Source organism: Puma concolor, chromosome B2 (assembly GCF_028749965.1).
Source record: "Puma concolor isolate L17-30 chromosome B2, mPumCon1.1.hap2, whole genome shotgun sequence".
Classification (NCBI taxonomy): Eukaryota; Metazoa; Chordata; class Mammalia; order Carnivora; family Felidae; genus Puma; species Puma concolor.
The window spans coordinates 127,263,036-127,281,657 of NC_141671.1; the positions used below are offsets into that span (position 1 = coordinate 127,263,036).

General features: G+C 36.6%; 1 protein-coding gene across 8 annotated transcripts in view; it reads right to left on the minus strand.

The window, feature by feature from the left end:
- Positions 1-18,622, minus strand: part of REPS1 (RALBP1 associated Eps domain containing 1) — an 88,440-nt gene that overhangs the window by 31,327 nt on the left and 38,491 nt on the right. For 7 of the 8 annotated variants that reach the window (XM_086708014.1, XM_025925238.2, XM_086708013.1 and 4 more), the window contains exons 2-8: positions 8,889-9,012; positions 7,165-7,361; positions 6,891-7,044; positions 5,977-6,101; positions 5,293-5,455; positions 4,948-5,011; positions 3,471-3,625 (exon numbers count right to left, since the gene is read on the minus strand). In XM_086708014.1, coding sequence (XP_086564140.1) covers positions 3,471-3,625; positions 4,948-5,011; positions 5,293-5,455; positions 5,977-6,101; positions 6,891-7,044; positions 7,165-7,361; positions 8,889-9,012 — 982 coding nt within the window. The remainder of the gene's footprint in view (positions 1-3,470; positions 3,626-4,947; positions 5,012-5,292; positions 5,456-5,976; positions 6,102-6,890; positions 7,045-7,164; positions 7,362-8,888; positions 9,013-18,622) is intronic. The other variant, XM_086708011.1, reaches the window with a different exon arrangement.

Sequence of the window (18,622 nt, forward strand, 5' to 3'; positions counted from 1 at the left end):
ACAGAATAGGGAATAACTTCACCCATTCTCTGAGCGTCCCAACCAGGTATTACTACTCATGCGAGCAGGGTGGTATGAAGACAGAAAACAGTTTTAAAAACAAGTGGTTCAGCCACTTAGTCATTTCAAAAAACGTGAACGCCTACTTACATACTCAGTTTGCACCCTGCCAGGTGCTGAGACACAATGAACAAGAATGATCCAGTTACTACCCGCCTAGGATCCTCCAGGCTAGTTTAAGAGGGAGATATTACCAAATAATCACAAAAAAATCTATGTCAAATTGAAACTGTGCTCTAAAGAAGATTCTCTGTGGACTGAGCTGAAGGTGCACAGTATCCCAACATGTTTGGTTTTGTCCTTGAAGACTTCACAAAGGTGTTTCCATAGATGGATTTTTGTAGGCTTCTTTTTTCTTTTGGTAAGACAAGAAAAACCAAGTTTCCTTGTTTATTTACCCTAGCTGCCCGATTCAGTGCTGATGTTAAATATTAAGTATTTTAATTCAGGCCCACATAAGCACTCCACCTACAGATCATTAGTTATTCTGTTTTACCTGACATTTAATCCTAAAAACCTCATCAAATAATTTTGGAAAAATTACATACGTCCCCAACCCAACCCATGTTTGCATGCATATAGAAAGCCTAACTTGTTACCCCAAGTGGCTGTAACTTAAGTCACCAGTATTCATCGTTTATTTTTTAAGTTACTTAAATTGCCAACACAGAATACCTGCAGAGCTAATAATTTAGTATGCCCCAACATCACAAATTTATGGTAACAAACAGCCATATTTCAAAGAAACGTGTTAAGAAAAATATCCTACTTTAAAAGTGGCACACATTTACCATTAATTCACTCAATAATTATTTGCTGAACAACTTATTAGTACCTGCCTGGCCAAGTGCTAGGTCCTTAGGATACTATAATGAACACGATACATTTCTTGTTTTTTGTTTGTTTGTTTGTTTTTAAAGAGCTCAGAGAGGTAGTAGAAAGAGGAAAACAAAACAAAACAAAACAAAACAGGATTCAGGGTGATGTGTGTGCTATAAGCAGCAGCATGTAGGCAATATTACGAGAGATCAGAGGAACAGGAACTACTTTTGCCTGTGAGTCAGAAAGGCTCCAAAGAGAATCCCAAAGCAAGCTCCGCCAAAGGAAACTCTTTGGGTATTTGCCTTTTAACTTTTAAAACTTCTAAGGTGAACTTCTAAAAACACAGCTATTTTAAATTATTTTTGTGGATATTGAGTGATCTACAGTGTCACACAATTTCTATATACAAAGGACTTTGTGTACTATGAATCTCAGGCTTATCATTTTATTTTATTTTATTTTATTTTATTTTATTTTATTTTATTTATTTAACATTTTTATTCATTTTTGAGAGACAGAGTGTGAGTGGAGGAGGGGCAGAGAGAGAGGGAGACACAGAATCTGAAGCAGGCTCCAGGCTCTTCCAGGCTCATTTTTTTTAAAATATGAATCTCAGGCTTAGGATAGGTAGGTGGAAAAGTATTAAACAGTTTCTCCAACCCCCAAATTAACAGAATTCCAAATTTATCATTTATATGTAGGCAAAGCAGATTTGAGTTTAATACTGTGTAGCCAAATGTTTAGAATAAAGGTGATCAGAAAACCATATAATATTATGTTGGAATGGGACAAAATTATCTGTTTCTTTGACACCTTTAAAATTATAGTTAAAGCAATAGTAAACAGATATATGTAGGCAAAAAGCAGAGTGTCTACAGGAGTCTGGGTGGCTCACACTCTCTCTCTCTAAAGTAAATAAACATTAAAAAAAAAAAAATTAAAACCAAACCAGAGTGTCTCTTAGCTAAACAGATTTAACAGGGATAAAAAGACAAATGCCCAAAAAAGAAGTTCTTGACTCATCAACCTTAAAATTCTGGCAGTAAGTCGAGTTTATAAAGAACCAGAATTTATTTAAATTAAAAATAAAAAACAAAAGCCTCCACTGACTACATGCTATAGCCAAATTCACCAATCTGAATGCAACAGATAACAGGTTCAGACAAGTCTCTAGAAAATAACATAACAGAATAAACTTGACTTACTTCCTTGTATTAGTATCCTACCAGTTTTCAAAGAAAGTCACAGAAAAATTCTAGATACAAGGCCCAAGTTTTAAAATGATACACCACGTTTGTAGCTACCAAAATTTCTTCCCCTTCTGGCTACTATCAAATAAGCTAAATAGAGTTTTCATTTATTTCTTAATTAGAGAAATCAAAGTACTTTGAAGCAAAATTGTCAACAAAAATACTTAGCTTTCTGCTCAAGTTGAGGTTGCCTAATAGCTACCTGAAATGATCAGAAAAATCCTAGGATTCTCATAGGACAGTGTTTCTAAAAAACATAAAAATCAATGCTCAATTTTTAAATCAACTTCCTCGTTGCCAAAAGGTCAGTGTACAATTCAGAAACATGAATGGCATCAAATCCACATTTCAGGTGGAGAAACAGAAGGCAAAAAATAAATGGTCAGAACTTGCCCAAGGTCACAGGAATAATTAGCAAAACCAGAAGCAGACTCAGATTCTTAACATCAAGGAGAATGTTCTCTTCGTGACATTAATAACATGCATATGATTCCTTCTGTATAATTTAGACAATAAGGTCAGATCATGTGCATTTCTGAATTAAACAGACACTGCCTAACAGATAAATGCCCTTTGCAGAGCCAAATTATGCTTCAGCTTTTCTTTTAAAAGTATAAAATTCTTTCCATCACAATATCGAAAAGATAATTTAGATAGGAAAACAGAAAACAGTAATTTAATTAGTCTCATTAAAAATTTAACATTAGATTTCCTTTTATTCATTCTGAATTTTAAAACAACATGCTCACTTTTTTACCCCTTATATTCTTGTTTCCTTTTTAAAAAATGCCTAATAAATATGGGCATTTACAAAAGTATTCTTGTAAACACGGTAACAAAAGTGCGGTATTTACAATGAAATGCAAAATTTCCAGATTTCTTTAGAGTCTGAAGAAAAGAGTTGGGCTTTTGAAAGGAAAATGCTTGCAGACTGAGCTGGTCTAATGATAAACCAGGCATCATCCTTCAACAAATTAAGATGCATTAAATGGAAAAATATTGATAACACAGGCTACCTTTCCCACCTCAGACAATATATAATTCAACTAAAGCATTTGCCTTGTGGCAAAATAACAAGATTCTGTGAAATATTCTTAAAATCTCAGGAAGTCAAAAGTGTAAAGTAAAATAGTAGTGCATATAATTATTTATCTTTTTAAAGCTGACTAAGACAAACCATTAATCCAAGTTCAGCCTGTATATTACATTCTGATGTTAAATCTACATGCTCTTGAGGTTGTTAAGCTAAGTTTTAACATCTATCTTAATTTTGCCTTACAAATCAAGTATGATGTTTATCAAGGCCTGTAACCAGGTCCCTTAGGCTCCCGAACTTACCTGCTGAGTCTTCCAAATCAATCAGTTTGGGCATTAAGCTTTCAGGGAGTTTTTCTGGTAAGTCATAGCCATTCTTCCGAGCAACTACCAGATGAAAAGCAGCACAAAACTCATCCAGTGTCAATGCTCCATCTTTATCAAAGTCTGAAAGTTCCCTGGAACACAAACTTGCCATAAATATAATCATTTGCTCTGGATCCCTTTATGTCTCAAAAAGAAGAAAAAGAAATCTTTTTCCAGAAAAAGTACAATCCATAACCTAAAAAATCCCATAGATGGAAAAAGTATAATAGAGCAAATATAGCAAACTGTTTAACTGTGGAACCCAGGCAGTGGGCATATGAGTGTTCAAGGCACAGTTCTTTAACCTTTTCTGAATACTTGAAATTCTTACAATAAAATGCTGAAAAGCACCCTCAATACATAAGGTCACCAAAAAAAAGGACCTTTAATTCATATGCATTTTTAGTAACAGGATAAAGTCAGGCCCATTTAATACGTCACTGAAATTTTTAAAAACTTTGTTTTTATTGTTATCAAAGTTCTACAAAGTCCTACTGTACTTGGGGTGCATGAGCCATGGAGTCAGATAGTCCTCAGGAAGAAGGATGAGAAGTCTAAATGTTGGGATTGTGTTTGTCTCACAATCACCACAAAATAAAAGTGTAGAATATGAAAAAAAAAAAATAGCATTCAACAGACTACAAGGCTTGATATTAAAAAGCAGCAGAACCCCCCCTTTCCCTCAACTATTGTCCCACTTTCTAGATGCAGAGGCAACCATTTTGTAGTTAATGCCTGATACCATAAACAGCAAGTGTATATTGCCAGTTCTTGATTTTTCAATTTTAGGCATTATCTCTCTTCTGCTACAGCACTCAAAGCTACTAAAAACCCTACTAACAAAATAATTTAAAATATAAAGAAATAGATTGATATCGAGTAGAAATACCATTTATGCTTATATGATAATTGTTTTTAGAAAGTAACTTGTGGTTATAATTTGCTTTAAATAACTAATTCCAACTACATCACAGCTCTCGTGAGTCTTAGTATGGACTTAAATGGGAGCTAAGCAATGTTCTTAAGCACATGGCTTAGTATAGGTATAGGTAATACATAACAGGTATAGGCTTATTAAAAACCAAATGGGATAAAGATAACCATGGATGAAGCAACTAGCTTTTCTTCCATGCATTATGCTAAGCAAGAAGAAACAGCTAATATGGTTTAAACAGCTAATATGGCTTAACGAATTTTAGCACTTTAAAAAGAACTACTGTATTGGCATCATTTATTTCTTTTCCAGAGAGTGAGATAGAAACTGACTACTATTGGAAGGCACTACTGAGTTATTTGGGAACATTCTTGAAAAGATTACTCTAATAGTTTATTTTTTAAGGTTTAAAAATCGACCTGCTGGAAACTCCTTTGAAACAACCCACATTACCTGATTGATGTGAAGTACCACACTTACCAAATGTGAGAAAGTTCAAGAATAGGAAGTTTTGATTTTGTAAAAAACTCTTTAGCTGCAGATCCTGAAATGTTAAAACAGTGTTGTTTAATGTTATTCTGAACGTAGAGATCCAAGAATAAAGTGAGGGTAAGAGTCTTAAGGCTTTTTTCATTGGGAAAAAGGTACCCTTAACACGTGTGCACGTCATGTTTTTGTCTCCAGTGATTATCAGCTTTTTAGACACACAACTTGAGAACTGATTTTCTTTATAATCTCTGACCAATAAAAACCATGCCTTTGAGATTATGAAACTGAGACTTTGTCCTGTCCCATCTACAAGAATTTCTGTTTTTAACAACTCACCTGGAATAAATCCGTTTAGATCAGGCTGAATGGTTTTAAATTGATTTACATAATACTGTCTTTGTTCATCTGTTATTTTCCAAGGATCATCATAACTACTGGATTGCCTACGAATTTCATTGGCAGTTGTAGCTGATGCTACAGTTCGTACTGTTGTCTGGTCCTGTAATGAAACATTTTTTTCCTCAGTACATTTTCTATCTGTAATGATTATATGGGCCAAGATTGCTAGGTTACTCATCTTTGAAAATAAAACTTACTTTCTGTGAATGTTTAAAATACAAGAAGTCTTCACAAACTCATCAGCAAACCACGTATTTGTTATAATCAAGTTACTGAATGTTTCTGCACGATGATTATATAAGTGCGTAGAATGATAGCAATATGTAAGCAACAGAAAGTTATGAAAAACGTGCTAACAAAGCCAAGCAAATAGGAGATATTCTTAGGGGCAGACAACTTTCAAAATTTCACTGAATAATTAGAAAGAAAATCAGCCAAAACTTTTAGTGAAACATTCCAATGAGAAGAGACTTTAAGAAAAGGCACAGAGCAGAGTTCTGTGTTCTGTAAAAGGAGTGAACTTGCATTTATCAAGTGTGCCACAGCAAAATATGAAAACAATGACCACAGCAATACTCTGAATGAAGCAAATAAAAATGCAATACCAATAAAATGTCACACCTGGACAGAAGCAGGATGCATGGTTAAAAGAGTACTGGTTGGTGGAGTATCTGCAAAACTGACCCAGTTTTCTTGTGGTGGAGGTGGAGAGTGCCCTGACCACACTGCGTCACCCGCAGAAGAACCTAGGGGGAGAACGGTACACATGCCGACTCACTTTTGAAGAAAAGCCAACTGTTTTTAACCATAGGTTTTTAGTTGTAACTCACCACATACATATTATAGAAGTTTTCTTTCCAACTCTAACTCTGAAGAAATGTTAACAATTTCCAAACTGAATCTCTTCTGTCAGTTTAAAATTATATCTCAGGATACCTAGGTGGCTCAGTCAATTAAGTGTCCGACTCTTGATTTCAGCTCAGGTCATGATCTCACGGTTTGCGAGATCGAGGCCAGTGGGGCTCCGTGCTGATAGCACGGAGCCTGCGTGGGATTCTCTCTCACTCTTTGTCCCTATTCCCCCACCCCCCTCTCCATGCACACACATGCGCTCTCTCTCTCTCTCTCAAATAAAATAAAACAAAAAAAGAGCTTTAATAAAAAAATTGAAAATGAATAAAATTATACCTCATTGAAATTTTTTAAATTGTTACTGTGTGCTTTCCTTGTCAATACTGGAGCTAATGTAATATATACCTAATATTCTGGGAAGTTATTATTTACCCATTTCACCCTCAGAGCATCTGATATTTATCAACTTTGTCTAAGAATTATACGTATTATGTAAACGCAATTACCATTGTTTAAACTGATGTATCTGCCTACAAATTTTCATGGTTGGCTTTTGCTTCTAATTAAGGCACTTAATTTATAATTAAAATTATCTTGGAGGAAGCTCTGGAAAGAACATCATCAAGCTTCCTTTAATTTACAACCCTTAATAAATAACTGTCTTCTAAAGAATTTTAAAATACCTGATTGAGCTTCACCAAAGGGAGACCAAAATGGCCCAGGTCCTGTAAGTGGCCTCTCGCTATTTCCCCCACTGGGGTGACGGTTGTGCTTCCTCCATGTGTGTGGAGAAGTTGGTGGGGACTGCTGTGGTGAAACGACTGGGGATGCAGGTTCCTAGAAAGAATATTATTATTATTCTAAGACTTAAATTTTAATCAACAAGGCACTCAATAAGTTTTAATGTGAACATCTATACAGCACATCAACCGATAACGTTTACGTGCACATGATTACCTGCTGATCTGCAGACGTACGAGGCTGGACAGGGTCATGGCTTACAGATCCCTTTTTCACTTGCCCCCTGCCAGGTGGTGGGGGAATTACACCAGAATAAGACCCTTGATTTTCAGAATCTGAAGAATATGAGGCTGCATGGCGAGATTCCTGTTCATTCTTTGAAGCAACAAATCTCGGCAGAGGAAGGTCCTTCACTGTTAACCACAAAAATAATTATTACTTTAAAAGAAAAAGGGGCACACATTAAAACTGAAATATGAATTAGATATTAAAAAGAATCTTTGTAAAAACTGATACAGAAACCACAGACACATGTTTATCACTACATTTAGACCACCTCCCTTACACTGTTTAGGGAGACTCTAACCTAGAAAGTAGTAGCAACACTAAACTGACCTTCTAAAACTGTAATAACTGTCCTGTCTGGCTCTATGCTTGCAACTGAGGCTACCAGATGTCAAGGTCACTGATAGTAACTGACAGTTAGGATCTGAACCTAGGTCAGTCTGACCTGGAAGGCTAGGCTGTTTCTACTCATACTGATTCTCTTAAGTAAGATGCTAGAGCTGTAAGTAAAACATAGAAAATGTCACTGGATTGAGACTAGATTAATCTAGACATTTTCATGGCACAAGTTCCTGAAAATATTTTACTGTTCACCTGCCAACGACACAGCACAAGGCATCATATCTATCCGTTTTAGTCTGGCTTATGACACTTCTACAGCAAATATCCTACATTCAATTTTAAACAGAGAAGAAAGAAGACAGAACTTCTCTGCAGGTCAATCATAGCTCATACTTTTAGACTAGAACAAAACAGTAGCAGAATTTTTAACAGAAAGTACACTTCCCTCCACTATGATTATCTGCATCTGCCTTGAAACTCCACACTTAAACCAAGCTTATTCAGGATGTAAGTAAAAGAATTCAAAATTACCTGAAAAGAATATACACTCTCAATTCTAGAAGAATGATGTGTGGCAAACCAGAAGTCCACAATGAAAACCTCACACTGACCAATAAACTGAGCTGGTGCTTAAAACTATTTATAAAAACTCTAACATTACAGAAAACCTCAAGTGTTCTCTTTCCTCTTTTTGCTATGACAACCAAAGAACTGTCTGCATTTAAGTGCCTACCTTTACAGAATTTCCACTGACTTGGGCATCAATAAGCCTCCAAAGCATAAAAAAACAAATTATCCTAGGTGATACTTATAAGGCAGCCAGATGTCTGTAACCAGGTTTTAGTCTGCCGATATTTTAATATTGTCTCTATCAGAAAGTTTTGGTTAATAGTTTCTAATTTCAAGTGTATAGCTTTCCCACACAAAAACCCACAAGTATAATGCTATTTTATACTCAGCAGAAAAGAAGAATATAAGGAAGGCATATAAGAAAATGCTCACTACAATTCATCATTTACTTTGATAAAATTATTCACCTAACCTCTTTCTAAGCAATTTTTAGTGAATTAGTTCTGAAAAATCATCACTTTTAACAATTTTTATATTATCATCAAATATGTATTAAGTACATACACGCCATAACAGATTTAGGAAAGAGATATTTTTCTAATATTCGCAAATGAAAAAAAAAAGCATGGTAGTGAGATTAAAGCCATGACACTTAGGGTCACAAATGCCACTAAAATATCAAGAAGACTCAGCAATTCTACGGACTTTATTTCATTTCAGCTACTAATGTACTCCATATTTACCTGTATTTATACTTTCCACTCTTAAAGGAAAACCAGACTGGGCAACAGCTACAAGTTTCAAAGCAATGTAGAACTGACTTCTTCCAAAATAACCAAGCCTCGTTGCACCACAAAGCTCCATAATCTGTAAGAGAACACAATGTTAAATACTAATGACAATAATCCTCCAAATAAACAGGTATCTAACATCTGTTTGTAACTTCTCCAAAATACATAGCTGACACATAGCATATTACACTTACTGACAACCAACTTCCTCGGGTTTCAGTCTTAGAAGTCTGAAAATAAAGCACTGACCTTACGATTATGAGGGTTATATAGTTCCCCTATTTATGTATTTATTTTTAATGTTTTTGAATGTTTATTTGGGGGGGAGGGGGCAGAGAGAGAAGGAGACAGAATCTGAAGCAGGTTCCAGGCTTCGAGCTGTCAGCACAGAGTCCGACACGGGGCCCGAACTCACAAACTGCGAGATCATGACCTGAGCCGAAGTTGGTAGCCTAACTGACTGAGCCACCCAGGTGCCCCAATAGTTCTCCTATTTAGAAAAATCTATGTGATACACAATTTTATTTTATTAGAATTACTGTGTTTGCTCAAGAGTCACATTTTTCAGAAACCAGGCACCATCCACTCTTCATACACACTGTACATGCAACAGGGCCAAAAGTCCCTGCAACTAAAAGATTACTATGCAGCCAGTTAAAGTAACAGTCATAAAATGACACAGTAAGTGGAAAAAAAAAGCAGGATATGTAATTTTAACCACATAAACACAAATCTGAAAAGAACCAGATATATAAAAACTCTATCGGCAGTTTTGTCAGGGGAGATCAAGAGTAGGGTTTTTTTCTCTAATTTCCCAGATTGTATTTAATTGTGGTTATATTACTTTTCTTTAAAAAAATTTTGTTTGCTTTGTTTTTTTTTAAAGCATGAAGGTCTTCAAGGATCGCCACTGACCATTAGGTCATTCAACAAGTATTTCTAGACTAGTTACAAGTTAAGTATCCGACTAGAAAGAGAATTTTAGGTTATGAGATTTAATTACAACTCCAAAAGCTGGAGTAATGTCTACTGTACAGACATTATACTCTTAAAATAAAATAAGCATTAAGTATCCTTGTCTCACCTTCTCAAAAGATACACATTCCACACTCCTGTGGAGCATATTTGGTCTATTTTCTTTTTTCCTGAAACACTCAAAGACGAAGGTACCTAGTCGTTACGGGTGAAGTCGGAAGTATTTATTAGAATTGCAAAATAAGCACCTACAACAGTTCAGCAATGTGTCAAATCACAATAACAATTTGTTTAAGCACACAAGAAGACATTTTTCGTGTGATTGATCAGCAATGGAGGAAGTTCCTGATTCTGCCACAAAGGGGCATCACTTCTGTATAAATTTAAAAGGGCAAGGAGGATAAGGAGGCAGATTCATATCAGCTATGAGGAAAAGAAAGAGTTGAGAAGGCCACACAAGCCTTGAAAGATACGCAGGCATTTTGTTAGGATCACCACCCCTATCCATTATCCTTTTCTGCCCACGTGCCATCCTGTAAGGGATCATTACAGATCTTAGCTACTTTTGCTTATAAAACAAACGTAAAACATCTAAAATACGTCCTTGTACGTATGCTAGGTAAAGGGACGACCTAAAAGGAAATTGCATGTAGTTGGTTTGTTTATCCCTGTTATGTGCGTTTCAGGTGCCCATGGGACAATCAGGAGGAGATGCCCAGGGAACAGTAAGAAATGCAGGGAGGGTGTTCAGAAGACAGCACTCTGCCGAGATGTGCTCCACACCTGGGAACCAGACAACAGGTGATGACTGAAGCTGAGGGAGTAAATGAATGAGACTGCCTGCAAGCCCAGAGCCGCGAAAGGGAACTCTGGAGAACACCATAACCTAAGTGTAGGCATAAAAAAGAGCCTACGAAAGAAGCAGTAGCAAAAAGGACCAGCAGAAGGAGGAAATCAAGGGTGTAAAGAGGTTTTGGAAGGTGGAAGCAAGCCTGAAAGAAAATCATTACTGCACATACAGATTCATGTACAAAGGGGTTCACAATGAAAAGCAACCTAAACTCACCACAAGAACTGATTATGAAGTAACTATATAATGAGAAAACCGTACATTTAAAACCCATTGCTTACAGTATTGTTTTGAAAACAAAAAGGAAGATACAAAGCAGTGTATATAGAAGTATAATCCCAAATATATTAAGATACGTACATATAAATGGTAGTGAACATGCCAGTGATTATTTCTGGGTGCTGAGAATAAGGGATATTTCTATGTTTTCTTTACATAAGTCTGTATTTACTAGTAAAAATATTTAATTTCTTTAAATCAGAAGAGTGATAGATACTTTTCAAAAAAGAAAACTAATGGGAACAAATCAAAAAGGAAAGAAAACGCATTCGATATTTTGCAATTAGGAGGTTTTTTGCTGCTGGAGCACTAGTAGAGATGCAGTAGGGTAAAATTTCGTTTGTAATGGATTAAGGAATTAACAGGAGGAATGTGAGTAGAAAGACAAGTACAAAAACAGGTTAGGATGCTTGACTCTCAAAGAAAGTGTTTAGAAGGGTAATCTTGTTTCTTCTCCTAAGTCTCAGGGCTAGTCAGTGGAAGAACTGGCTCTAGAAGCCAGGTCCTTGGATTCCAAACCCAAAGCTCTTTCCAAGGGACTAGAGGGTAGTGGGGGGAGGAGGGAGGGGCTGGAGGGTAGGAGAGCAAGGAAGGATTCTACCTTTCTACAATATCAGGCATAACAAAATTTTAAGAGTTGATATATATCAAACTGTCCCATCAGGTTGCAGGAAGGAGGTTTTAAAAGGGGAGATAAAAGAGCTCAAAGGCAAAATATTTGCAGTCACTTCCCTATGATTGATCCTGGCCACGACACCTAAAACAAACTCACTTTGTAGCCCAAGTCAGGCATATGTGTCACTGAGGACTATGTTTCCAAGCTACCCCAATTGGAGAGACCACAAATCCTTGAAAGCAGCAGAGGAGGAAAGAAGCTGTGAATACAAATTTGTTAACAATCTCTGATGAAACAGTATCAGGTCCGGTTTCCCATCACAATCTTGTGAATGCAACAAAATTTGTCTCTAAAGAAATTTTTGGAATAATTCCTAGAAGCAGAATGCTGGACCAAAATATAAGTACACTTAAAAATGCATTTGTGGGGTGCATGGGTGGCTCAGTCGGTTGGTTTTGGCTCAGGTCATGATCCCAGGGTCGTGGGATCGAGCCCCCATGTCTGGCTCTGCGTTGAGTGTGGAGCCTGCTTAAGATTCTCTCTGTCTCTGTCTCTCTCTGTGCCCCTCTCCCCAGCTGTGCTCTTTCCCTCTCTCTCTTAAAAAGATAAAAAAATGCATTTGCTATCACCAAGTGCCTTTCAAAAAGGTTACTCAAATTTATTCTCCCACTATCAATATGAGAGTGTTTCCTTATCTCCTTTTCTCCAGTAACCTGAAAAGGCCACTCACACTTACATGAATTTTTTTCTGACTGCTTTCCTTGCTTTAGATTTATAATATTTAAATACCTGATAGAGTTATTAGCCCAGTCCTCAATTTTTTTTCTCGTTTAGAATTTCCTGGACTATTCTCATATTATTTATTCCCCCAGGTAATCTCTAGAATCATTTATCAAAATAAATTGTGACTTTAATTGGAATGGTATTTTATTGATCATCTTTTTCCTAACTTCAACGACACCACTTCTAGTATTTTGTCATTAAGCATGGTACTAGCTAACATTCTGCAACACCTTTGTTATGTGAAACTATTCAGCTAGTTCCACTCATCTAAGAGTTTTGTTTCAGGTTTTGTGTTTTCAAAATCCACAAACAGAAGTTAATATTATTGTGTGCATTTTGGGGCAGAAAAGTAAAATATCATAATTTTTCTCTTTGGTCCATTAATGCTAATAATTGAGTTCCTAACATCAAACCATCCTTTGATCCCTAAAATGAATTCCATTTAGTCATGGTATATATTATTTTTCAAATTATATTTATAAAATTTTAACCACAATCTTAAAATGATTTGGCCAAAAAATAACACTCCTGTATCTGAAAGGTTTGGAAGTGGTGCTATGTTGGCTTTGTAAACACGACTAACAAGCTTTACTTTTTTTTCTCTCTGCTCTGAAATACTGTAAATAGATTTGGAATGACATGTTCTGTAAAGATTTGGAAGAATCTTTACTAAACATTTGGTACTAAAACATTTGGTAATTGGGGCATCTGGGTGGCTCAGTCGGTTGAATGTCTGACTCTTGATTTTGGCTCAGGTCATGATCTCACAGGGTTGTGAGATCGAGCCCTAAATCGGGCTCCGTGCTGATAGTGCAAAGCCAGCTTGGGATTCTCTCTCCCTTTCTCTCTTTCTGCCCCTCCCTGGCTGGCTCTCACTTGCTCTCTCTTTTTTTTTTTTAAATTTTTTTTTTTTCAACATTTATTTATTTTTGGGACAGAGAGAGACAGAGCATGAACGGGGGAGGGGCAGAGAGAGAGGGAGTTACAGAATTTGAAACAGGCTCCAGGCTCTGAGCCATCAGCCCAGAGCCTGACGCGGGGCTCGAACTCCCGGACCGCGAGATCGTGACCTGGCTGAAGTCGGACGCTTAACCGACTGCGCCACCCAGGCGCCCCTCTCTCTTTCTAAATAAACAAACAAACATTTTTAAAAGGTAAAACATTTGATAATTTCTGGGAACATCATTTATCGCCTCCAAATTTTGAAATTTATTAGTCTGGCATTATTCAAAGTAGTCTCATTCTTTTAATTGCCTCTCCGCGGTAATTTCGCCTTAGTCTAAATTATGCATATATGTGAGCATGACTGCACAGCTGCCTAATATTGAGAACCACTTAAAGTCCTTGATAGGGTACAGATACCCAGATCTCTTCCATTAGATCCTAACTCACCTAAGAAACCCAGGGCCAGTTAGTAGTTGCTATTCTACTACTGCCAGCTACTGAAAACCATTAAGCTTTATTTTCATAACATTGTAAAATTTACGTGCTCATAGTAAAATAAATAAAATGGTACTTAAAGATATGGAATTGAAGTCCCTACAATCCCCATCAGAAGTAACAATTCTTTTCATATGTTCTTCCCATTTTTCCCACATGTATACAAACACATGAGCACGCATACTTAACACTTTTTACACATATAGTCATACTATATATGACTTTTCACACAGTATTACCTGAAGATCTTTTTATATCAGCATACATAGATCTCTTTCATTTTTTTTTTTTTTACATAGCATTATGTGCATGAATATACCTATTACAAATTAACCAATCCCCTGCTGACAGACACTTAGGTTCTTTTAGCTTTCTATTATAAATAATGCTGTAAACATTGCTGTGCATGAAACTTTGTGCACTTGTAGAACTGTAGGACAAATTTCTAGAAATGGAATACACTTAAAAAAAATCTTTTTTTTTTAACATTTATTTATTTTTGAGAAACAGAGTGAGACAAAGCATGAGCGGGGGAGAGGAAGAGAGAGAAGGAGACACAGAATCTGAAGCAGGCTCCAGGCTCTAAGCAAGCGGTCAGCACAGAGTCTGATGCGGGGCTCGAACCCACCAACTGTGAGACCATGACCTGAGCCGAAGTCGGACATTCATCTCACTGAGCCACCCAGGCGCCCCACAGAAATGGAATACACTTTAAAATGTAGCATAATGGAAACTAATTTGACAATAAATTTCATATAATTAAAAAAATAAAAAAATAAAATAAAATAAAATGTAGCATAGCCAAGCACTACAAACTCTGAGTGACTGTAGCATCTTACTAACCAGCACAGAATCCTGGCTGCTAGTATGAGACAGGAGAGAAGCTAAAGTTTTCATTAATTGTATTGGCTTCACAAGAATATCAATCCTAAATAGGCAGTATTGACTTCTTGTCTCTACACTCTGTTCCATAATACTTATCAAAAAGCCACCAACTTCCAGGAAGAAAAGATAAACTAGACTGTAGTTCATTTTAATACTTACAGAGATCAATGTGGTTAGGGAATCATTCTGTATCATTTATACAGTATTTGAGCAAGTTATATTACTTTACTGTGTCTGTTTCCTTTTATGTAAACTGGGGAAAATAATATACTACCTCTTAGGATTGTTGTGAGGATTCAATGAAACCATATTTAATAAAACACAAAAGTGTCTGGTCCACAAATAATAATTATTTTTTATTCACTACCCTGATCATAATGTACTTTATTCAGTCAAGGACTTCAGAGACTAAGTCATTCTTGAAAACCACATTCTCTTGAGAGCCAAGAACTAATGCCTTTCAGCACCAAAGTGGGTTTTATTATAGTTTTTCATGAAAATTCTTCTAAAATATAAGATGCTTTCAAGCCTTCATAAGTATTTTGAAGTTCTGGTTTAAGACAATATACTGAGCACAGGAAATTGCCTCTTCTCCCTTCAAAAATCTTCTTAAAATGATACTAAGGGAATAAATCCACAAAAATAAATAAAAGAGAAGGGGCAACAATGAGCAGACAGGAAATCTCAACAAATTTTAGCAATCAGAAAGGAGATAGGAGTCATGCCTAAAACAGTAGGTGGAAGAAATTAGTGCCAGGAGTACCTATAGAGACAATTTGTCCTGCAAAATCCAGGGACTCACCCAGAAATGCCAGGTATGACTAAGGGGAAGATTGGGACAGAGATTAAGATCCCTATCTCTACAGCTGCTCACAGAATATTAGCAACCAGACTTTACCCTCCAAATATAAACAAACAAAAAACTGGAAGTTTTCTCTTTAAAGAATGAAATGTAGGGAAGTACTAGGTCAGCTGATAAGGATAGGGGTTGTTGCCCCAGAGAAAGGCTTCTGTTTCTAGCATTTAGCAATCCAGTAAGAGTCAGCATCTGACCCACTCCTCCCAAAGTAAGGCAGCCTTTTAAGGAGCTAAACCCAAGTACACAGAGCTCAGTTATTCTATTGCTGCATTAAATGTAAACAGGTTACCAAAGATCAACAGGCAACTATGGAAAACTTACATAATGGAAGAAAACTGTCAAATTTAAAAACGGGAGAAAAAAAACTGAGGGAAAGATATAATTCAAGAAAGAAAGAACACTTAAAGATACTCTATTCAGTATCCTCTGCCAGATTTCAGACAATTAATGCTTCCATAAAACAGGAACAGGATACTATGAAAAAGGAACAAAGAACAAGATGTCAGGAAATATACAAAGTTCAGCAGAAATACTAGAAGATAAAGAAAATTTCTCCAGAAGTAGGAAGGGGAAAGGTGAATTAGAAAATATGGGAGAAAAAAAGAGAATTAATTTGAAAGGACAAAATTTACTTAAATGAGGTCTACAAAAAATGTAGAGAAAACAGAAGAGTAATAAAGAACAAGAGATTTTCCCCAAATCCAAGGACAACAAGCTTTCAGACAGAGTCTAGTGAGTGCTCCACACAACAGGTGAAAGAATTCCTCAACACATTACTGTGGAGCTTCATAACTGCAAGGATAAAACAAAGATCCTAAGAGCATCCAGAATCTGCATAAGGGAAGTGAGTAAGGGGGAGAGGTGCTGATCACTAAGAAGATATATTAACTGCACTGGAATCAGACTTCTCATCAGTAACACTGAATATTAGAAAATAATAAAGCAACACCCTCAAGGTTCTAAGAAAAAATTATTTTCAACCTAGAATTCTGTATCCAAACTAGCATCAAGATGATGGAAAGAACAGACACTTTTGTAGATGCAGAAATAAACAAAGTTTATCTCCTATGAACTCTTTCTTGAGAAAATATCTGAGGATGTTATTCAGCAAAACTTAGAGGCAGAGCATCCAGGAAAAAAACAGATACACGGCTAGAAAGCAGGGAAATAAAGCTGCAGGATGACAGCTATGCAATTGACCTGGAAAGCAACCAGTCCAGATTAAAATGACAGAAAGCTCCAGAAAGATTTCAGAAAAAAAAAAGGGGAAGAAATAGAGATGAAGGCAAACAGTTTAAAAAAAAAAAAAAAAGGCAATCGAGAAAGTTTAGAGGGGGGAAGCTATAGAAGAATGTAATCACGGGGCGCCTGGGTGGCTCAGTAAGATTAAAGGTCTGACTTCAGCTCAGGTCATGATCTTGTAGTTCATCAGCTCGAGGCACGCCTCAGGCTCTGTGCTGACAGCTCAGAACCTGAAGCCTGCTTCTGATTCTGTGTCTCCCTCTCTCAGCCCCTCTCCTGCTTGTGCTCTTTCTCTCCCTCTCTCAAAAATAAAAACATTAAAAAAATAATAACAACAACAAAAAGAAGAATGTAATCATAGTACTATATTATACTAATGGATCTGCAGTAAAAATATTTTTATCTTCATAATGTAAATATATTTTTATTTTTAAAAAAATATCAGAATATATTAAACAATTAAGAATTATGATTTTAGGCGCACCTAGGTGACTCAGTAGCTTTAGGGTCTATTGATTTGGGCTCAGTCTTGATCTCTCAGTTGGAGAGAGGTCTCTCCCTGGTAAGCTCGGAGCCTGCTTAAGATTCTCTCTCCCTCTCCCTTTGCCCCTCCCCCCCCCACACGTGTGTATGCGCGCCTTCTCTCTCTCTCAAAAAAAAAAAAAAAAGAATTATGGTTTTAGAACAATGTGCAAATGTTCTTAATATTAAATATGTAAAAGTACAGCTAACAAGTTTAAAGAGATAAGGATAAGGAAGGTGAAGGATAAGGAAAAATGCGTGGGCTTCTGGCTTTTGGTTTAGTATGTAAGAAGCTTAGAAGTCAAAAAACTCCATTGTAACAAACAAAATGTTGAACAAACTGAAAAACCAAGAACTCTCCTTAGATCTGTAAAAGTCAGGTCACAGAGCACACTGCTGTCCCCCTAACTGAAGGCTAACAGAAGATAAATACAAAGAATCATAACTTATTAGAGGTGAAACCCATCAGCATTAACCTCCTTGAAACTAGCGTCAGGGAAGGAAAGACTGAACTGTAACTGATGAATTGCTGTAGGCTCAGTGAATACAAATCTGAGATAAAAACTTCAGGGGGACCTAGTTATAGGGAGACCTTCGTCATACTGTGAGTTTTACCTCTCGGAGCTCTACCAAGCTCTCACAGTGCATAGGAGAGAAAAGTCCCTGCCTGTGTGCTTCTGGCAGAGGAAAGGAAAAAGGAACCATTCTGAAGTCCACCAGAAATCCACTTGTTCTTCTCAACAAGGCTTATCCTCAAGAGAACCTACTTAACCAGAGCCTAACCTGCCCAGGTTTATTGGAGCCTAACTGACCTGGACGAAGGGAAATACCCACCAGCTCTAGTCTATCTATCCATCCTCTCCCACCTAAATGGGGGAGAGTAGAGGCAGGTAGGACTGGGAAGCAATTGCAAAATTCACAGGTATACTAAAAGACCTGAGGCATAATCTTAAGACTATAGAATGCTAGCCCCCCCAAACACCTTACCACAACATTACCAAAGATGTATTTATAGTAGTTCATTAACCCAGTATATCATGTCTTGGCTATCAAGAAAAAAAAAAAAATCACAAGACATACTGAAAGGCAAAACAAATAAATAAACAAAGAAAACCCCCCAAAACCACAATCTGAAGACACAGAGCAAGTGTCAGAACCAGTCTCAGATATGGTAGATATGCTGGATCAGACCAGGAATTTAAAGCAACTATGATTAATATGTGAAGGACTCTAAT